The 23,371-nt window shown below is 31.4% G+C and overlaps 3 protein-coding genes across 9 annotated transcripts; 1 reads left to right on the forward strand and 2 right to left on the reverse strand.

Annotated features, from left to right (window-relative positions):
- Nucleotides 1–644: 644 nt before the first annotated feature.
- Nucleotides 645–17,163, reverse strand: LOC130622576 (uncharacterized). 7 transcript variants are annotated; one of them, XM_057438043.1, is made up of 24 exons: nt 16,562–17,163; nt 16,216–16,298; nt 10,508–10,625; nt 10,271–10,421; nt 9,745–9,937; nt 9,498–9,551; nt 9,303–9,371; nt 9,139–9,216; nt 8,665–8,729; nt 8,534–8,558; nt 8,264–8,332; nt 8,042–8,092; nt 7,627–7,657; nt 7,201–7,247; nt 6,894–6,992; nt 6,394–6,429; nt 6,226–6,261; nt 4,354–5,986; nt 4,202–4,279; nt 3,880–4,017; nt 3,471–3,518; nt 3,180–3,287; nt 2,129–2,230; nt 645–2,054 (listed from the first exon to the last, which is right to left on the reverse strand). In XM_057438043.1, the coding sequence occupies exons 2-24, from the start codon at nt 16,246–16,248 to the stop codon at nt 1,921–1,923; spliced, it is 3,396 nt and encodes a 1,131-aa protein (XP_057294026.1). In that variant the 5' UTR covers nt 16,249–16,298; nt 16,562–17,163; the 3' UTR covers nt 645–1,920. The 7 variants fall into 7 exon arrangements, with proteins under 7 accessions (XP_057294026.1, XP_057294029.1, XP_057294027.1 ...); XM_057438046.1 differs by lacking the exon at nt 4,202–4,279; XM_057438044.1 differs by having other exon boundaries at nt 16,216–17,163.
- Nucleotides 17,164–18,194: 1,031 nt separating this feature from the next.
- Nucleotides 18,195–19,268, forward strand: LOC130622421 (uncharacterized). The gene is made up of 3 exons (XM_057437887.1): nt 18,195–18,601; nt 18,677–18,983; nt 19,060–19,268. Exons 1-3 carry the CDS (start codon nt 18,497–18,499, stop codon nt 19,230–19,232), a joined length of 585 nt encoding a protein of 194 aa, XP_057293870.1. The 5' UTR covers nt 18,195–18,496; the 3' UTR covers nt 19,233–19,268.
- On the reverse strand, nt 19,129–21,823 carry LOC130622420 (uncharacterized). Its single transcript, XM_057437886.1, has 4 exons — nt 21,519–21,823; nt 21,274–21,421; nt 20,938–21,146; nt 19,129–20,859 (listed from the first exon to the last, which is right to left on the reverse strand). Exons 1-4 carry the CDS (start codon nt 21,821–21,823, stop codon nt 20,547–20,549), a joined length of 975 nt encoding a protein of 324 aa, XP_057293869.1. The 3' UTR covers nt 19,129–20,546.
- Nucleotides 21,824–23,371: the final 1,548 nt, after the last annotated feature.

Consider the following 23,371-nt stretch of genomic DNA (forward strand, 5'->3'; position numbering starts at 1 on the left):
GCAATATTGTCTTTTTAAAGACATTTGTCTCATTGTTGTAAGTGATATTTTTTATAATCTGTATGAAAACAAAAAAGAAGCACACGTTAGCAGCTGTCCAGTTCGGAGAAAAAATATAAAGGAAAAAACACAAATTATAGCATCCTTAACATGTATTTAAGAGTATGTGAATTTGTACCAAAAGTTTGGTTACAATTTAAGAACTAGCTTAATGAAGCAGCAAAATGCGTGGAAGTGGTTTATGTGGGTACAAAACCAACAAACAACGAATGCAACAATTGCGCTTTGTAAAGAGGATCTTAAGCAACATTAAGGGCATTAAAACTGTTGCTTTTGCATGTATTCGATCCGATACGTTTTTTACAGGGTTCACATACAGCTTTTAAACCAAATTTTTCCCTGACTTTTCATTGAATTCTATATTCTTTGCCCTGAGTCACTGAGTGGAAAGGCCATGATTTCCCAGCATACAATCAGTAAAAAAAACCCTTTCAAGACATTTTGTAGTTTGCAAACGAACACAACTTATACTGTTTTTGCTATGATGTAGTAACTACGGGTTATAAATTTTCCTTAAATTTTTTTAAGATTTTGAGGTTTTTAAGGCTGCTGGGTTTGTTTAAAAAGATACAAAACTAAGAGTGTCAAAATAAAAGTGTATTCCTGAAACTTCCAAACACATGACATGCGTAGTAATAGACTCCTTTGAACATAACAAAAATCAAAAAAGAAAGAAGAACACCTAAATCTATAATATGCGTTATTAAAAACAACAGAACAAGGGTAAAAATGAAAAAAAAGGGTAAACACATAAAATTCAGTATTTTCATACATTTTTATATGCAAACAAAAAAACAAAAAACGATTAATCATTTGCTGCTTCTTCGAATTTAAATAAACGAACCTGGATAACCAAGCAGTTATATCTTACTAATTCCACAGAAATTAACTTCCTTTTCCTTTTTCTCATTTGACACTAGTTATATAATGGGGCTGCGTAAGGAAGGACTGAGAAATCAAGAAACGTACGCTAAATGATAATCTGTTTAACGCCTTAAACCTTCCTAAATGTATCACCTTGTACGAACTATATCACGAATAAACGAGAAATAACTGTGTAAACAAGATACCTTCAGGGAATTAATTTTCGCGGGGACTTATTTTCGCAGAATTTTTTTTTACTAGAATTTGGCGGGAAAAAAGGGAATTTATTTTCACAAATTTAGTGTTGAAGAAAATTTCGCGGTAACTTATTTTTGCGAATTATGCAAATTTGGAAAAACAACTATTCCGGTGAGTTATTTCGAAACAACATACAGAAGAGAAAGGAAAATGTCCCAGAGAAAGTTATACATCATTGTCTTTTGTATCAGGCCGATTTGGAAATTTCCCAGATCAGGGATATTTAAACTTTTCGCGGCGACGTATTTTCGCGTTTTTGGAAAAACTCCGAAAAAACCGCGAAACTTAATACCCGCGAAAATTAATCCCCTTAAAAGATATACTTCACTTATGAGAGCCAGTTTTCTTATCACATACAGTTATGAAAACCACACAGTTCAAAATATTTTTCATGGGAGAGGGGGGAGAGTTGAATTAAATTATCGTTGATCATACATTTTGATTGTTAAAACATGATTGAAACCTGTATAGAAATTATCCTCGTGACTTTAACACTTTTTCTTGCCTTTCTCCCCGTCTAAGGGGTGACGGAGTGATGTGTTGTTTAGACTTGAATTTTTTAGAGTATACTCAAGAAAATTTGATGATGATAAAAGCTGTCACATTATTTATAAAAACATGTATAGTGTACATGTTTTTATAAATGTACTTTTGTAAACATAATAAATAATTATAAACATGTACTTTTATGGTAACGTAAAAATAATAAAAATAAAAGAAACCAAAGCTCTATCACAATTAAACAATGTTCATTTTCTTTTTTTTCGCTTCCGCTTGTCGTGCTATTTTTCCTCTTTCATTGTTAATTTTATTTCGAACAGTTCCAACAGTAATTCCTTCCTCGTTGGCGAATTTTTTCAGATCATCAGAGCCTACACATACACAAATATTAGATATTCAAAAACATGTTTTCATAATTAGTGAAAAACATACATGTCATACATACAAGGCCATCCATTTTTTTTATTTTTTATATGTCTTGCAAATTTTTTGTATAGTTTATCCTCTTGCTCTGACGACCATTGAATGTATTTTCTTTCTTGTTGACCTGTAAAAGAAAACATTACAAGATTAATTTATACACGAAAAGGGCATACAAATTTCAATGATTTCATTCTTATTTCGTCCTCCAATAGAAGAGAAGAAATTGTCGCGGAAGCAATTTTTGCGGATGGATGCTTTCAAAAATTGTATGAAATATGCGAAATAAAAAAGTTACGAATAGTCTCATTTAGTTGCAATTGAAAATCTTTAATCAGATTGTTGGAATCTCAACTTTGCGGATGTCCGCCCTTGTCTGGTAATTTGTGGAATTTTGGTTTGTGAAAACAAATTCGCAAACATTAATTCCGCCATCTTTATTATCATTTTCATTTCTTTATTTCAGTATTTCTTTAATGAATTTTTTTCCATATTTTAAAAAGGTTAATTATCTATATTATAATACCCGTTTACGTCTGTCTGTCTGTCTGTCACGCAAAATGGTAGCTTAGCTGCGCAATAGCGAGAAGCACGCAATGCGGTATAAAAAGGACGGGCGAACCCGTGGATTTTCCACGGGCTAACGACGAATAGCGAATTAATAATTATTAAGTATTATAGGGATTAAGATAATCTATTTCTTTTTATTAGTTTCTGTATATTTTCGGACTCCAATTTCAAGAATATGGAAATAAATATTGTGAAAACGGATACGATGATTTCGGATCTAAGCTGTCTGCGAGTTGTATCAAATAAACTTTCGTGTTCAAGTACAATAATTTCATTTATTTGACGCAAAATATTCCACTTTAGCAATATTTTCATTTTCGGCAATTACGCAGCAATTTTTAAGATATTATTCTTTTTAGCTGTTGTTTATCACCGGTAAGTACAATCAACTAATTTTTGCAATTTCATATACTATATATAGACAGACCAAGAAATTAAAAAATATGGTACTTTTTGATTTTTCTTAGTAAGGAGTTATACAGTATTGTTGATTAACAAAACCTCACCAGTGCATTTTACAGAATTCTCGAGTTCGCTATCTTCACTTGATTCAGACCATTCAGAAGGTTCATCATCGTTCACATTTGTAAAATGTTTGGATTCTTCAGATGTTTCTAAACCGTTAAAAACATTGTAACTTTATTGAAAAATCAGGAAAAAATTAGGGAAAATCAGAATATAAAGCATCACTTTGCAAACAACCAGTAACTTGTTTATAAAGAAGTTAAATGCTGACAAAAAACAAACAACACAGGATATCATTTTGAAAACACAAAATCATGGAAATCAAGACATACTTTGAGAAACGTTCTTTTCTTTTCTAAGTGCATACTTTCTCGTGGGTGCTAAAAGGAAAACGGCTTTCAGTCATTTTGCAATCAGGTATTGTAACAAAGTTAACTTACACAACAGAAATACTAAAAAAATTGACTATTTATACTGTCCTTCCCTAGTAACAAATATTATGTGTGATGTTTTATGACGTCACTATAAATCTGAGATCGTGTTTTCGCTATTGACCATCTAAGTCGAATAGGTTGGTTTTTCACGTAAATTTTGTTTACATAGGGGCTTTTATTCGAAGCCCTGTTCTGAAAACAAACATTTTATTTGCAACGTAAGGCTCTAATGATTCAAAAACGAAAATGTTTCCAATAATACATAATATTTTGTGAATAAAATCTTATTGTTACGCAATGAACTAACCGCAAGTTTTCTCTTTTTTAAATGTATCGTTTCGATGAGTTTGTCTTTTTTCTCCCACTTGTACACTTTTCTTCATTTTCTTTTTATTCGGTAATTTTACAGTGTTCGCTTTACTTGTGTCTTTTTCAGCATTTTCATCTACAAAATACATTTACAACGTAATTCAAGCCTGTATGTAGGTAATTACGAACAAGTTAGACCTGAATAGAATGAAGAGTCAAAAGAACTTACTTTGGAAGAATTTCAAAATTAAATTTCTTGTTTGACTGCTCACAAGGAAAAGAAGTATGCCAATATGAACAGCCATAATTCTAAGTTTTACCTCTAAATTTTTTTTCATTTTCTTCAACTAAGTTAGGACCCTTTTTCTCGAAGTTATTGTCATTCTTTATACTTTGCGCTATAAGAAGATATGCGTTTGTTTCACTTTTAAAAAATTGATACACAAGAATAGACTACAGAAAAACAGCTCACCATTATCAAGGACAGATAGATGTTTCCCAGTTGACAATAGTTGTCGATGAGCAGCTGGTGCTTGGTATATCGTTTTGTTAATTCTCTCACTGTGCCCAAAATGATCATAGGCCAAACTCATATCGGACTCTGATAGACCTAAACCAGCAATTAAGGTACTAAGGCGATGTCGGTTACTTGTACCACTAATTCTTTCTCTGTTGGCAATTGGAAGTTTTGCACAAACATTATCTAAGCTATGCCATCCAGAGCAATGATTATCAGAACCTTGGGTACTGGGAAATATGTATGAGTTTTCTTCAAGGACACCAGCATCTTTCCTTACTTGCTCGTTAGCCAACAACTTCATTGCAGCAACAGTATCTTTAGGAATAAAAACAGGAACTAAATGGTTGACTCCTTTTCCCGATTGAAATGTGATCTTTGTCCCACTGCTTAAGTTAGTTTCTTTTGCAATATCCTGTATCCGCTGTTTGTCTAACCATTCATCCTTTTCAGCTTCAATCCACTGCGTAACGGTTAGACGCGATGGTTCTCCACCTCTTCGGCCATTATACAGCACAAGACGAGTGCAAGCACAATCACGTAGTTCAACAAACGTATGTCTGTCCATGATGATAAATGGATCTGATGATAAGTGGCGTATCCTTTCAATCACATAATCTCGAATTAGTTGGACATCGCCTTCGTTTGGAAGTTGTGCAGGTTTTTTAGTTTTTACATTCCTTCTCATGTTTAAATCATACGTTGCGTCAGCGAATATTTCATCTTTGCGTAATTTCAGCAATACCAAAAAGTTTTTAATTTTTTCTGCATCAACATCATTATTTTTACCAAGGTAATAACCAATTAGTTTTTCGGCGGCGTCTTTCAACACGTAGTACAAGGCTGCCTTAAGTCCTGACTTTTGAACTTCCAAATCAGAATGAGTGTAGGATTCAATAGAATATTTCAGCACCTCAAAATTTTCCCTCAGAAACATGTCACCAGCATTGTTTTTGTCATTACAACAATCTCTTGGTACTTCCAACACCCTATCTTTAAATCTGGAATAAACATGTGCCAGACGACGCATGTCGCTTCGAACAGACCGTTCAACTTCCATCTTTTTGTTTAGTCTTCTTTTTATTTTGCCATAGAGGCGATGACCAACCATCAAAATAACGGGATCCGATTTGGCAAGAGTACCAACGGCATCGTCTCTGATGATGTTCAAAATTCTCTGCTTAAATTGATCATCCGATAGCTTCCATGACTCATCACTAGTACAATCCAGAGCAATTGTAACAGGAAATTGACAGGAGTTCTTTGAGCAGTCTGCCTTGTGCCTAGCTTTAAAGGTTTTGGCATAAAATCCTTTGCAGGTGGTGCACATAACAAGTGGGTCATCTGAATCGTTTTGCTTTTCACGCAACAAATTTCTACCGCCCTCCTCAATTTCTTTAACATTATGATTATATATGCCAATTTTTCGAAAGTTAGCGAAGGCTCTCAGTCTTTCTTTTCGAGGCATGTTCAAAGCATCCTTTACATCTGGATGATGCTTATGACATAAAGTGATGTGTCTATTTAATTTCGAATGCTTGATCTTTTTATCGCAAACAAAACAGGGTCTCAATGGTCTTGAGTTTATCTACGAATAAACATCACGCCTAAGCTACTTAACCGTTTATTCTTACAAAATGTTTAGCATCAGATTTATCAGATTTGTCGGAGACAAAGGGGTTCAAATAAGCAATTTAGGAAAGAAGCCAATATTACAAAAAGAAGCTCTTGAGCATCAGTTATTCTTGTTTCAGCAAAGAGTCTGGATTCAACTTTTAAATGCAGTGACTTAACGGCGTCAACGAAACACACAAAAAATAAAATTACCTGTTTGGCTTCTTTTTCCTCAGATTTTCCCACTTTCTAGTAAAAAAAGCAAAAGGTTATAAAAGTTAATATATCAAGTGCAAAACATAAGAATACATTTTTAGCATCCAGTGAAGTTATGGATTATCTTGTCAAGATCTTTTAAAATAAACAAAAAATAAACACTACCTCGTTGGCGCTTTTCTTTACAGATGTTTCTTTCTTCTAATAAAGATACAAATCAGGCTATAGGAAAGATGTCAATCGCAACATTATGTACATACATTATGTTCAATTCTTATTTGATTCGATTGCTACGGCATGTCATATCCTTCCAATGTCAAATGAAACGCCGCCTTTAGTTCGTTTGATGTAAATTCTAGGCCTTATTATAATATATAAAATAGAGTCGCTTTTTATAACTAGAACAAACTAATAGTTACACAACATCGGGTATTTTAGAAGGCTAAAGAGGTACATACTTAAAAATATGATTAATACTTTCGACATAAAATACCAATAAACCCTATAATTAGAAGGAACCTAACTTTAACTTTGGATTTTAAAGATTGCGTAAAAAAAGTCAGGGATTAAGAAAGAGAAATGACACTATGCGTAAAAAAATGATAACGTCAAAGATTGTAGTTATGCAAACCGAACATTCTCCTTATAGGACCACGGAACATTACCTCTATAGCAATACTGTTCTCCACTTTTCCTTCCTCGTCTGTATCAATGATTTCCATATCGTCTTCAACATTTAATCCGGAATCATTTTTCACAGAAATCTGAAAGAATCGGCATTAAACAATTTATTTTAGTAGGGTAATTTTATAGCATAACGTGTTATTTACCATAAATCTTCTTTAAATACTTATGATCAATTAAGATAAAAACCTTTTGATTTTTACGTATCCATTTACACTTTCCTCGTTTGCATAACAAAGTATTGTATGGAATTTCGGAATATCATACACTAAGCTGCTATCAAGTTACCTCACATATGGATGGACTGTCCGTAGTAAAATCAACCTCAAGATTGTCTAAAAAAATTAAACCTATTTGAAACCAAAATAACAAAGGACACTTTTTAGCCAATGGACCAATTAAAATAAATACTTAAAACAGACACAGTATGGCTTTTTTAAAACAGATAAAAACAGTTTATAAAATGGGACTTGATAAAGGTGAGCGGGTTAGTATTTACGAATAAAAGCGAGCAGGTTATGAGTTCTAAGTTACAACAACAGAGTCCTTTTTGGAAATCCAGTTATATATCATATGAGAACATGCTTTATTCAGAAGGATTTTTTGAAGGCCCAGAATTCGAATAACAACTTAAAATCATTGCACTAAATGCAAAAAGAATCAGTCACATTGGAGCTTAATAGAAAATTAATTTAATGTAGATGGCAGCTTTACCTTTATCAATACTTGTTTGCACACCTGAAGCCTATGAACAAGACAAATGTGACTTTTACTTTTAAGTTAAATTAAATTAAAGAAGGGAAGAGAATAAATTTAGTTAGCAGAATTTTTTCATGGCATACAATTAATATTTATGCTATCTTTATACTTCCTAGATTATGGCAAACAAGCGTCTAGAGACTTTCAATTTAAAAACGAACACGCGAGATTATAAACTTAGAGAATTGACCACTGAATTATAAAATAGCAGTTGTTTGGTATCTTTGACGGCAATAAACAAATCACTCAATCTATTTATGGCGTTATGATTTATAATGAAAAATGTTACACCATGAAAATTTTACAGCGTTCATTTTCACAATTTTAATGAATTAAAATTGTGGAAGTTGTTTTGAAGTTCCTATCATACCTTATACTGAACTGATAGTTTTCTAGTCTGTATCGGAGTTGAAACTGTGACCTAAGAGCATTTAAATTTATATAATTGATAGTAATTTTAAATGCAATTATGTCTAGGAAGCATGACATTCAACAAAGTATGTATTACAAAAGCCTATACCAGTCCGATTTCCTCATATGGACAAAGGTTTAGGTTTAATTTCTTGAATACGCAAAATTATAAATTACTTACAGACGAAATATGATTCAAAGTATCCAACTCTGAAATATCTTCTGCCTCTTCAGAATCTTCAACCATGGACTAAAAGGAGAACAAACATTTTTATTGTTATCAGCAATTATGCTAACACAAACAAATTATGATTTAAATTAATTTAACATTAGTGCCGTAATTTCTGTTATGTAAACCGTCAATGTAATCATAGAAATATATATGACCACAACAATAATAAAGCAAAACTAAAAAGTCCATGAATAGTGCACCAAACTCAAATAGGCTTACCATAAAGGGAAGTAAATTTATTAACCTAGTAAATAAAGACGTAAAGAATTTAAATAATATTAAACTTTATAACACCAAGACTCTCCATTGCCAGCACTGTGACATTAAGAAAAAAGAAACAAAAATTATACATGTTGCCACTTGATTTTAGTCCCTCATCTTCACTGTCTGAAAAATCTGGCACCATATTTTCCATCTTAAAAATAAAGAATGTTAAATTTAACAAGAACTAGTTTAAGATTTGGCACTCTCAATTTACAACATTTTTTAAAAAAGTTTGTCTTATTCCTATGCTAGAACAGATTGTGTGCTATGTTTCATAAAGCTTGTATTTCTTAGCAGCCACTCTGAAAACGAGTCTTAGAAGCTTTGAATCAAAAATAACAATTTTAAAAGAACCAGGTATGTAAAGATTCAATTCTCTAATAAAAAAAATCATTTTTACTTGGCAGCCCATGGCTCAACTGGGATTTTGTACCTGGCCTTTAAAAAATAATAAGGTGATGCTTTTCCTTAAACAGCAAAATGTAGTAGCTTTACCACTTTACATACTTCAATTTACATTGAATTTTTTATAAAATTAGAAAATATAACAAGTTTATCACCTGAGTTGCCACCACATCATCAAGCAATTTTTTGAGAATATCTGTAATGATACCCACATTTTCGTCATTATCCTCCTTCTAAGAAGATATTATCAGTGTTCACATTTCAAAAAACAACATTCGTTTTGCTATATCAACTGTGTCTTATTTTTTATCACGTTTACCTTTTTTGCAATGACATCAGAGGTCAAGTTATTCTTGCCTTGGACCAAGGTCAAGTTCTTACTCAACACCTGAAACAACAAATATCATAGAAAAGGAAGATCCCAAGAAACTAGAAAATGGATAAAACATATTGCTAATGGACGACCTTATTATATGCACACTTACTATTTATTACATGTAATATAAAAACTTACTAGCCTATCTGAAACTAGGTCTTCTAAATTGAATGGTATATTATGTGTTGGATCCTACAAGAAACAAACAGTTTTATTTGACTGTTCTTTCATATATGTATATATCTTTTATCCTAGAAGTTTTTTTTAAAACATGTCCGAAAGCTGTGTTCAAAATAAAAGCTGTTTGACATACAACATACTTGCAGACAACAAGCTTAGGCATACTCAAAAGAGGAAAATATAAATTTTGTTAATTGTGTGCTACCTTTTGCCATTCTAGCCCTGAAATTCCATAATTGTATCGCAGTTCAGTTCCTAAAGGAATGTCATAGGAAGCAAACAAACATATGAATGCATTTCCACCCTCCTCGATCAATTTTGGATAACAATTCAAATATTTCCGATGACTTGAATGGTTCACATATTTTCCCAGCCTGGTCTCATTTGTAGCATCAACACTAAAAATTTAAAAAATATATTAAGACATAGAGAACTATAGAAGGGAACTGTTTGTAGTTTCGTTTTTATCTTTACCATAAGATGTTTTAAATCAAATTGCAAAAAATCCAAAACAGAAATTGTTTATGTCTATATGTAATTTGATGTAAAAGCTAAGTAGTCTTAACTTCCTGGTGCTACTTTGGTACGTCAAGCTTACATAAAACACATCTACACTCCAATTCCTAAATAAGACCTTCTATTTTCACCTTAGCTATTAGGTGAATGTGATCCAACTTCAAGTGCCTCCCCAAATGAAACTGAAAACAAAAGGCATTCTCAATTCGACATACCACTTTTTGTCCATAAAGAAAATAAATGATCCACAGGAAGTTGGATACTCTAGCTCTAATCTCTCTCCTTCCTTTCTTGTGAGAACTTTTCCAGGATATTGCAGGACAAACTGGTGATGTTTCAGGGGCAATGTTGTAAACACACCATATCCTACAAATATATGTTTACCACACATCTATTCTGTAATCATTAAGAAGTTAAGTTATAACAGTTATTCAAAAAAATAACAAATTTACCAATGTGATCATTAATCCATTTCTTTACAAATGATTTTGGATCAGTTCCCCTTTTACAATAATATAGTGCAGTTTGTCTTGGCGATTTAACATCATTAGCTCTACTTCTTTTCGTTCTCTAAAGAGAATTAAGTAATACAAGTGAGTCAGTAAAATAATGCCGAAATTATCATTTGAAATTGGACATATCAAAAACATAAATTTTAAAACTTAAAGTGGACATATACATGGATATTTCCTTTATACATATTTTTGAATAGTTGAAACTAATATGTCGAAATTGTCATCCTAAAGTGGACATATCAAAAACATAAATTTTAAAACTCAAAGTGGACATATACATAAACATTTCCTTTTTAAATATTTTTGAATAGTTGAAACTAATATGTCGAAATTATCATCCTAAAGTGGACATAACAAAAACATAAATTTTAAAACTCAAAGTGGAAATATACATACACATTTCTTTTTTAAATATTTTTGAATAGTTAAAATAATTTTATCTCAAAATTATCATGCTAAAGTGGACATGTCAAAAACATAAATTTTAAAACTCAAAGTGGAGATATACATAAACATTTCCTTTTTACATATTTTTGAATAGTTAAAACTAATATGTCAAAATTATCATCCTACAGTGGACATATCAAAAACATAAATTTTAAAACTCAAAGTGGACATATACATAAACATTTCCTTTTTACATATTTTTGAATAGTTAAAACTAATATGTCGAAATTATCATCCTAAAGTGGACATAACAAAAACATAAATTTTAAAACTCAAAGTGGACATATACATAGACATTTCCTTTTTAAATATTTTTGAATAGTTGAAACTAATATGTCGAAATTATCATCCTAAAGTGGACATAACAAAAACATAAATTTTAAAACTCAAAGTGGAAATATACATACACATTTCTTTTTTAAATATTTTTGAATAGTTAAAACTAGTCGAAATTTTTCTTTACATATTCTTGAATATTAAAAATAATTTTATCTCGAAATTATCATGCTAAAGTGGACATATCGAAAACATAAATTTTAAAACTTAAAGTGGACATATACATTTTCTTTTTACATATTTTAAATAGTTAAAACTAATATGTCGAAATTATCATCCTAAAGTGGACATGTCAAAAACATAAATTTTAAAACTCAAAGTGGACATATACATAAACATTTCCTTTTTACATATTTTTGAATAGTTAAAACTAATATGTCGAAATTATCATCCTAAAGTGGACATATCAAAAACATAAATTTTAAAACTCAAAGTGGAAATATACATACACATTTCTTTTTTAAATATTTTTGAATAGTTAAAACTAGTCGAAATTTTTCTTTACATATTCTTGAATATTTAAAATAATTTTATCTCGAAATTATCATGCTAAAGTGGACATATCGAAAACATAAATTTTAAAACTCAAAGTGGACATATACATAGACATTTCCTTTTTACATATTTTTGAATAGTTAAAACTAATATGTCGAAATTATCATCCTAAAGTGGACATATCAAAAACATAAATTTTAAAACTCAAAGTGGACATATACATAAACATTTCCTTTTTACATATTTTTGAATAGTTGAAACTAATATGTCGAAATTGTCATCCTAAAGTGGACATATCAAAAACATAAATTTTAAAACTCAAAGTGGACATATACATAAACATTTCCTTTTTACATATTTTTGAATAGTTAAAACTAATATGTCGAAATTATCATCCAAAGTGGACATATCAAAAACATAAATTTTAAAACTCAAAGTGGACATATACATAGACATTTCCTTTTTACATATTTTTGAATAGTTAAAACTAATATGTCGAAATTATCATCCAAAGTGGACATATCAAAAACATAAATTTTAAAACTCAAAGTGGACATATACATAAACATTTCCTTTTTACATATTTTTGAATAGTTAAAACTAATATGTCGAAATTATCATCCTAAAGTGGACATATCAAAAACATAAATTTTAAAACACAAAGTGGACATATACATAGACATTTCCTTTTTACATATTTTTGAATAGTTGAAACTAATATGTCGAAATTATCATCCTAAAGTGGACATGTCAAAAACATAAATTTTAAAACTCAAAGTGGAAATATACATAGACATTTCCTTTTTACATATTTTTGAATAGTTGAAACTAATATGTCGAAATTATCATCCTAAAGTGGACATATCAAAAACATAAATTTTAAAACTCAAAGTGGACATATACATAGACATTTCCTTTTTACATATTTTTGAATAGTTGAAACTAATATGTCGAAATTATCATCCAAAGTGGACATATCAAAAACATAAATTTTAAAACTCAAAGTGGACATATACATAGACATTTCTTTTTTAAATATTTTCGAATAGTTAAAACTAGTCGAAATTATCATCCTAAAGTGGACATGTCAAAAAAATAAATTTTAAAACTCAAAGTGGACATATACATAAACATTTCCTTTTTACATATTTTTGAATAGTTAAAACTAATATGTCGAAATTATCATCCAAAGTGGACATATCAAAAACATAAATTTTAAAACTCAAAGTGGACATATACATAAACATTTCCTTTTTACATATTTTTGAATAGTTAAAACTAATATGTCGAAATTATCATCCTAAAGTGGACATATCAAAAACATAAATTTTAAAACTCAAAGTGGACATATACATAGACATTTCCTTTTTACATATTTTTGAATAGTTAAAATAATTTTATCTCAAAATTATCATGCTAAAGTGGACATATCGAAAACATAAATTTTAAAACTCAAAGTGGACATATACATACACATTTCTTTTTTAAATATTTTCGAATAGTTAAAACTAGTCGAAATTATCATCCTAAAGTGGACATGTCAAAAAAATAAATTTTAAAACTCAAAGTGGACATATACATAAACATTTCCTTTTTACATATTTTTGAATAGTTAAAACTAATATGTCGAAATTATCATCCAAAGTGGACATATCAAAAACATAAATTTTAAAACTCAAAGTGGACATATACATAGACATTTCCTTTTTAAATATTTTTGAATAGTTGAAACTAATATGTCGAAATTATCATCCTAAAGTGGACATGTCAAAAAAATAAATTTTAAAACTTAAAGTGGACATATACATAGACATTTCCTTTACATATTCTTGAATATTTAAAATAATTTTATCTCAAAATTATCATCCTAAAGTGGACATACCAAATACATAAATTTTTAAACTTAAAGTGGACACATACATAGAAATTCCTTTACATATTCTTGAATATTTAAAATAATTTTATCTCGAAATTATCATGCTAAAGTGGACATATCAAAAACATAAATTTTAAAACTTAAGGTGGACATATACATTTTCTTTTTACATATTTGAAATAGTTAAAACTAATATGTCGACATTTTCATCCTAAAGTGGACATATCAAAAACATAAGTTTTAAAACTCAAAGTGGACATATACATAAACGTTTCCTTTATACATATTCTTGAACTAATATGTCCCAATTATCATCCTAACATGGACATATCAAAAACATAAATTTTAAAACTCAAAGTGGACATTCATATTTCTTTTTAGATATTCTTAAAGAAAGTTAAATTTATATGCCAAAACTATATATTAAAGTAGATATGTCAAAGTCATAACTCGTAAAACTTAAAATGACCATATACATAGGCATCTCTTTTGATATTACATGTCTTTTTTGATAAGAAAATGAGCCTCAACAACCTTAAAATCTTAGGAAAGTTTTAAGAAAATCCCCGTCCTCCACGTGTCAAGATGCAATTTTTTAGACCACTTACAGTTACCAAATCACCACAGTTTCAAAAAAATACAATCAAGTTTCTTTCTTTTAGTCAAATATACATCCTAATAAAGTTTTATCCTAAAAGTAACAAAATAAATCTTTTTTTTATTAAAAATGTCTTCAATAAAATACATAAATAAAAGCATTCAACTAGTTCAATTTGGGAAAGTCAAAATAAGGGTACGTCTCAGTAAACGGTCACCACTCACACACCACAAAAGTCATCTCTGGCGTACCACAAGGAAGTGCGCTTGGACCGCTCATCTTCCTGATCTTTCTGTAAAGGACGCATCTCTCTCAAGCTTTGCAGATGATACAAGACTTACAATGAAGGTTAGCTCTGAAAGTGACATTGAAAATGTGCAAGCAGACCTAAACTTAGTCTACGAATGGAGCAAACAAAACAACAAAGAAAAAAGTGACTGACGTCCGTCGTCCACAACTTCAAAAGTTAACATAAGTAACATAAGTAATGATAAACATCATAAAGTGCACACATTGTAAAAGTTGAGTCAGTGGACACGCAGACATTTCTCTTACATATCCCTAAAAATTTTAGAACTGTTATGTCGAAATTATCATTGTAAAACTCAAAGTGAACATATATATGCATAAATATTTCGTTTATATGTTCTTGAATACTTAAAACTTATGTATTGAAAATATCATCCTAAAGTGGACATATCAAAAATATAAATATTAAAAATCAAGGTGGACACATATATAGAGATTTCCTTTACATATCCTTAAATACTTAAAACTAATATGTTGAAATTTTCATCCCAAATGCGAGTCAACAATTACAACTTCACACACAACAATCTGGAAAATGTGCCTTGAAACAAGCAAAATTCCACCCATTTTTAAAACTGCTACCATCACCCCACAGCACAAAGGTGTCAATGCTCAACATAAAGCATGAGATAATTGGAAAACAACAACATGGGTAGCAAGTTTTCATATTCGAAGCATGTACATTTGTAAATATACTGGCATATAAAAGTACTTATTTCACTTAACAGAAATAATTTTACACCCAATTAAGAAAAAAATAAATTTACTTTTCGTTTTGAATGTATAGTTGTGACATGTTTATCACTTTGCACAAGATTAGAAAGTCGTACATTTGAATCTAATAGCTATATAATAGCCTCATTTGAATGTGAATCTTACGGGATGGTTTGCACTCACTCGCACTCACTTACTAAGCATGAATAATATATAAGCATTTAATTTCTGATTAAATTTAAAGTATATATATATATATATATATACCTGAGTTCATGTTAAAAAAATCAGAGGCAAAGAAGGGTATATAATTACTTGGTCTGTAGAATAAAAAGAGGGTGCCGATAAGAACCATCAAAAACAGTTCTTTTAAGAACTTCGCTACCACATAGTAAGTTTATTTTAATTTTTATAGTTTTTATGAATCATATCAGTGTCTGTTTCCTTTTGTTTTTCGGGCATTGTTCGGGCCTATGCGGGTTTTTTCGGGCGAATACCGAATTTCTTACAAAACGCCGAACTAGCCGGAAAACGCCCGCACTTTTTACGGCGTATGCGGCTTATCGGCACCCTCGTAGAATAAAACACTACTAACATGTTTTCAATTAAGTCATGCAAAACTGAAAATTCAATCCTGTTGATTAGTGGCCACCAAAAAGTTTTGTATCCTAGATGTAAAGCTCCGGATATCATGTCATATATAGCTATTCTGTGTTGCCTGGTGAAAGAGAAAGTTACCAAGAAAAATGAAATCACAGAATTAAAATGTTCAGGTGACACACAGCAGTTTCCTAAAGAGCTTTCACTAAGTGGCAAGAATTAGAAATGCTGAACACATAGTCCAACAACAAAATTTAAATTCCTACTTACAGTATTGTATTGAACTTGAGCTACCTTGGCCATTTTTTTAACAAAATGGATAGCTTAAATCCACTCTCAGTGCTCACACAACCCTAAAACATAGGAAATATAGCAATATATATCCATCTAAAGGTAGCCAGATACTTAGCTAAAGCTTAGCCACTTATATATTTTTTTGATTTTTCGATAACTAACATTGGTGGCTACTTGTTTGACTACATAAATAGAAACGTACATTAGCTAGCTAACCACTCTTTTCTGGCTAGTTAGCAAAGTAGCTGAGCGAAACTTGGCAATCAGATAAATTATATTACTTGTTTCTGCACATTGAGGTGAAATATAACATAGGGTTTACCTCATCTACTTTATTCACATAAACAAGGCAGAGAAATTCCATAAAAACAAAATAATTAACACTTTATCGTTCCCACAGGACAATCCACATGATAAACAAAGGTGCCATTATGGATGTACGGCATGCCGGCTGGTGAGAATATGTGCTGAAAATTTTCGCGGTATTTTTGCAGGCCAAACCAATAAAATTGCAATATATCTTTTATACCGACATAATTTTGCATAAAAACAATATAATTAGGAGCCTCCTTTGTGTTACAGACCACGTCATCAAAACGACCGAGATATAGCCTCCCGCTGCTTCAGAATTGCAAGATATATATCGTGTCCACCTAATGTACGAAAATTACAAAAGAGAGATATATACCCCAAATCCAATATGCCTATTTTTTAATAATTGCGCTGCGTAAAAATATGCATACAGTACCTTAATTAGTACTCTGTTAGGCCCTTAAGAATGACAATTAGATGTCATTATGACTGCGTTAACAAAAGAGGGTTAGAAATTAGCGCAAACGTTACGTGGACACGAAAAATGTCCACATTACGATCGTGTCCACTTTACGATAGTTTTTTTTGCTTTAGTTGTCCACATTAGGGCGATTTAGCAATATATATATATATATATATATATATATATATATATATATATATATATATATATATATATATATATATATATATATATATATATATATATATATATATATATATATATATATATATAAAGACCATGTTGCAAGAAAGTATATTGCTACCAAGAGATGTCGGAGCATTGCTGAAATCAACGCTACTCATTGAACCTTTAAAAGAAACATTCAAGTGTGTTGTGTGTCAAGACATAAGTGCTTCACCAATAGCAATTTCAATGTGTTGCAAACAAGTACTTGGATGCTCCACGTGTGTGGATCAATGGACGGAATTACGATGCCCCCATTGCCGTAACGAGTTTTACGAGACCGTTACGGTCAATGTTTTTGAAAATATCTTAGCAATTTTAAACAATTTGTAATTTTTTTATATGTGCATTTAACTTTTTTTCCTAAAAAAAAATGTTTCTTATCCTTACTATCCTTACTAGTAAAATTATTTAAGTTCTTGAAACTGGTGAATAGAAGCTATTCTTATACAAGTGTTCGTTTATTGTCAAATGTCTATGTCACATCTATAACTTTGGAAATAAATTGTTTTCTGCTTCACATTTTTTTTTTCATGAATTATAAAGGAAGCTCGAACATAATTGTTTTTAGAGAGAAGAAAGATATTTTTTATTAAAAGTAAAACATTGTTATATATTCTAGATTTTCCTTTTTTAGTTATTTTTTCTTTGAACTGAAGAAAAAAGAAACATTAATAATTTAACACTATTTCCGTCTACATTCATTTGTTCTGATTTTCTGATGTTCTGATCAATGCGTGTACCCTTAGGGCCATTTGATTTTCAATTAAATTGAAAATCAAAAATCAAAATTTGTGAATAATTTTGATTTTCAATTCGATTTGAAAATCAAAATTCAAAATTCAGTTTAAAATTTGAAAATTCAAAAATCAAAAATCAAAAATCAAAATTCAAAATTCAAAATTCAAAATTCAAAATTCAAAAATCAAAATTCAAAATTTCAAAAATCAAAATTTCAAAACTTAAAATGACAGGTGGTACAATTGACAGGTGGTTCAATTCTTGCATACCACTATTTTGTAACAATATTTATGATGCAATAAGATTTAGGTTTCCCGCATTTTTTAGCCGACCCCCTGAACTGCGGCATAATTAGGGGGTCGTATAAACTGTTTTTCGTGTGGGTTCAAAAGGGCCTAGCCCTTGCATTAACCCCCTTTTTGGTGTGTCCTGGTACATGCCTATATAATCCCTCCAGTGAGGGGGGATAAGTCAGTTGCAGGATTAATTTGCACACGATAGAAAGCGATATAAAATATGGATTCTTCATTTATTTTTTACAATGGCCGTGACGGGGATCGCACAGAAAGAACACTGCGGAGAAGCCAAGTATCAGTCCAAAGACTGGCAATGATTTACAAGGTATGCGTTATTCACACCATTGTAGACTAGCAGAGTTTCAAAGAACTATGATAATTTCATTCTTGTTTATTATAGCTTGACGTTACATCGGTGTACATAACAGAGGAGTTCGGTTCCTCAGAATTTCCGAATCCGGATGGGACGTTTGATTGCCTTCGGGAGTCGCCTTCTGGCACGTATTACCAAGTGGAGGGAGAACCACATCAAGGCATGACTCAGGTTAGAAACCTACCGACATCAACGGTCAATGACATCGGCGCGTTTCGAAGGCCAACAATGTTGCATACATCTTCGTCCACGATGTCGCGTAAACGTGTAGGTGCGGCTGCGGAGAACTATGTTTTAAAAGTTGTTCTGGCGGATATAGAGAACAAAAAAATCGGTAAGTTGATATTGTTCTATACTAAACGTTCTAATTTTACACATTCATAAATTATAAATACTCTTCTTTTTTACAGTTAATCAGAAACGAATTTCGTTTATAACAATAACGGAAGCAGAAGCAAGCGTCGACGCAATCACGGAGATGGCAAAAACACGATTCGAAGATCGAACGTTGGTGTTAGTGCAAGGAGGTGGTTTACGATACGAGGACTCCGCAGCCACAAGAGGTGTGTATATATATATTTGAATATGGACTGAAAATTGTTTTTCCTCTTCACAGTTTTAAAGAGAACACTTTCTTCTTACAGGAATAAGCTTTTGGAAAGCCGCGGCTCGGAAGGTTTATGCAGTAAAAGCCAATGATCTCGAAACATTTGATTATTTTACGCCACGAAGAACAAGCACACAGTCCATTAATTTTGGTGAGTAATTTTAATGTCGCCAACTTTTCTAAATGTAAAAAAATAAAAATCTTACTAAACAGTTAAATAAAATTAATGTTTTAATCATTTTTCAAAGAGGTAACTTTTTCTCCACGTTAAAAATACATCCATCCCTTCCAAAATATTTAATTTTAATTTATTTTAGAAGAAATAAAGGAAAAACTTGCTGACCTCACCAGCCTGATAGCGTTACTGACTTTGCGCACCCTTCTTCATAGAGCCTCAAAAATTACCTTTTTCTACATTATTGATTTGACGATGATCGATCACTCAAACTATCTTTACATAGTTTTAAGGCGGTTCGATGTCAAAAAATTATTTCTTATTTATTTTAGCTTTTATTTTATTTTATGTACTATATACTTAAAACGGAGAGAGGAAGGCAAAAATCTTCTTACCACTGTTTTTTATGACCCGGTTTTTATCTGTCACAGTGTAAATATTTTTAATTTTGTAAAAACTTGTATTTTTTATGTTTCAAAATATATTTTATTCTTCACAATATGTTTTACTTATGTTTTAAAGTGGCGGCAATACTTAGGTACATTACACATTCTCTGAAAAAAGATCCTTTTTTTCAGTCTTTTGCATTTTGCATGAACTTTAAAGTCTGGAAGCGAATATATTTGCCATAAAAAAGATGCTTTACGCATGAGAACGAAATAAAGAAAATTTCAGGCTAACCAATGTTAAAAAACACTCCAGGCTGACGACGGTTTTTTTGCAATCGTTTTCATATTTACGTCCAAAACATCGTTAAGGAGCATTTTGATTTCAAGTTAATAGAAACCAGGTCTTTCGCAAGTGTTTTTCAGCGAAGATTAAAAACACTCTTGACCTTTAGCGAAGATTAAAAACACTCTTGATCTTGCGAGTTCGCGCAACAGAATCCGGGGGTACATAAGCAAGATCTTTCTGTGCGCCCAACCAACAACAGGGTAACAAACGTCAAAGGAGATAAAAATTAATTCAAATGCTTTTTACAAAAAAATTCTTATGTTTCGTTTGAATATTTTTTTGGAAAGTTAATCCCTACTAGGAAGACTAAAACTTTTTCTCCCACTCAAATTTTTTCCTGATAACAATGCAGAAGTGAGCGCGAAAGCAACAAGACAATTTTACAAAAGAGCGTTGTATCTTTCAGTGATATCAATAAAACAATGTACGGCATGTCGAAACGATCTATCATTTTCGTTCACAACATCGTTATAAATTTGTTCAATATTACAGATTTCATTAAACTCTCTGTTTCGATTAGCTAAAAACTGTGGATGGTCTTTTAAAGGATCGTCACCGAATTGGTTAGGCTCAGAAATCCGTCCTTGATATGTTTGGTTGTATATTTGCATAGCTGTTGCGGTGTCTGGGACATTACTCTGCTGCACTGGAGGATATCGAGTTGTCATCTCTTTAATATTCAATGGAACTCCTCTACCTGAAACAAAATTTAAAGGTGCAAAGAAGCTGAATAGTTGTTGTTAACAGGATGCCAGGACTTGTATAATCTACCTACCAGGTATTGGGTGACAGTTCCAGGCTCTTACCAATGTTTGCAGCCCAAAGTTTGCAACTTTGCAGGTGACAAAAGAAACGCAGAACTTATGAATATTGTTATCCATGTCTATAATCAATGAATTGTCCATGTCGACTAGTATTGATTTGATTGGATAATTAACTCGACCATTAACTTCAACCCAAAATCTTTCAATTGGTAGATTCTAGAAAATATATGAAACTTATGAAAAGTTAACCTGTGCAGAAGATGATAGTCGTATTTTTCGTATTTTTTTGTGATGAAAGAACGAAATGTTTTTAAAATATATTGGAAATAATAAAGTAATTTACCCTTTTCGATTCTGTTTGTTGATAAGGTAAACTTAATTGGTCACCACGAATATTTGCCAGATACTCCTGCATCCCCAGCATGAGAAAAAATTCTCTCCCGTGGTCCACCCGAACTTGGTCAAACATGCAATATGTGGTCAATACCTTTCTAAATAAAAACAAATAATTGGAATTTGCTGCGCATTTTTACGTGCGTAGCTATATCTAAATTAGAATCAAGCGAAATTGATTGCGCATGTTCTAACCTGTATATATGCGAATATATCACGGGGTTGCTTTTGACTGGCATTGTAGCAGCAGCAACAACAAAGCGACTGTGACCGTCCAATGCTACGACATGCGTTGTACCGTACATTACTAATTTTTCGTTTTGGTCTATATGAAGTTTATGACCAAAATAGTCAGCCCTGTAAGGGATAGGATTAACAGATCTTGCGGTATCTGTTTGACGTCTTGCGTGATATGCTGGCGAAACAGTTGACAGGGCCTTTCCAATTCTTTTTTGACTGATATTGAAACCGTGTTTTTGCTTAATGTATCCAGTCATCATTTTGCGACCGTATGTAGGACCAACCTAAATAAGCAATAACTTGTACAGTTTCACATCATGCACTCATACGCTAAGCACAGGTGAATTTGCTTACCTCTTTAACAGCTGAAGCCACGATGTTCTCTATTTTTTGTTGGTTTATACGTAGGCGGATGTCATGTTTCGAACAGTAACGTTTAACCGAACGTTCAGAAAATCCACGAACACCAGGATTTGTCGCTTTCAAAAACTCGCTAATTTCCTTGAAGTTTTTATGTTGTTTAGCCACATTTACAATGTAATCTCGGTCAATGTTATCCATTATTTTGGCGCGTTAAGACATCTGAGGGCTAAGCGCGCGTAAAAACCTTGAGTAAACGATTGCATCAATCAGAACAGAAATCAATTGTTCGCCCTTAAGATTCAGTTTGATTGGCCACCCGAGGAAAGATGTTGAAAGTCCGGGACAGTTGCGCAAACCTAACAGGGGGTCAAGTATAAATTGTTCTATGACCTCTTTCCAAAGGTTCTGCATCATAGCCGGGTGTTTGTGTCCATGATATTTCACAATATGACAAAGGTTACAGGTGGCCAGCTTCTTTTTGTGAAGATGAAGAAAATTGGTTGACCCAGCAAAAATTGAAATTGCGAAATTATAATTTGAATTCTGTTTTTTTTGATCTTTTGCACGTAATTTGAATTTTGAATTTTGAATTTTGAAATTTTAAACTGAATTTTGAATTTTGATTTTCAAATCGAATTGAAAATCAAAATTATTCACAAATTTTGATTTTTGATTTTCAATTTAATTGAAAATCAAATGGCCCTAAGGGTACACGCATTCTGATCATATTTAGATTTCCTGATTTCTAAATTTAAACCTTAAAGTTTACCTTCCGTGACAAAAAAGTTTACCTAAAATGACTTAAATTATTGTAACAATTAGGAAAAACAAATATTTGTTTTAGCTAAAAATTAAAACTTTGCGGCATAAGTTCTCTGTAAGTTGTAAAAATGAGTTGTGAAAACCTATCTACAATTTTATGGAGTATCGGTTCCACGCTGAGCGATGTTAGTATTTTATAGGAGTTAGAAGTAGAGCTATTCAGAGAGCAACAAAATTTTTTATGACCTTCTTCACTGAAAACGTAGCCTAATTTATTCTTTCAACCACAAGTCTGACGTATTGAAAAATTTTCAATATATTAAATTTCGGAACAGCTTTCGGCATAATATTCAAAGCGTGCAAAGTTTTTTTTTTCTACTTTACATTCTACCTCACATAAAATAAATAGAAGCACGTATTGAATCGATTCTCAAAAACGCTTTTAACAATAAAAATCATCATTCCTAAAATATATAAATTGTTCTTAACAAAATTTGTGTTATGTATCCATTGCGAGAAGTACTGTGACGCTTTAAGTTCGCTATACGAAACTTTTCTTTTCACTGACCGGGAATCTGCTGTAAGATTCTCTTTTAAACATATTGTCAAAACATCGACTACTTAATCAATTCACTAAATTTGCCTTTTCGTTTCGATCCAACCTAAACAATGCGGCGTTTCAA

This window comes from Hydractinia symbiolongicarpus, chromosome 12, assembly GCF_029227915.1.
Source record: "Hydractinia symbiolongicarpus strain clone_291-10 chromosome 12, HSymV2.1, whole genome shotgun sequence".
In the NCBI taxonomy this organism is placed as follows: Eukaryota; Metazoa; Cnidaria; class Hydrozoa; order Anthoathecata; family Hydractiniidae; genus Hydractinia; species Hydractinia symbiolongicarpus.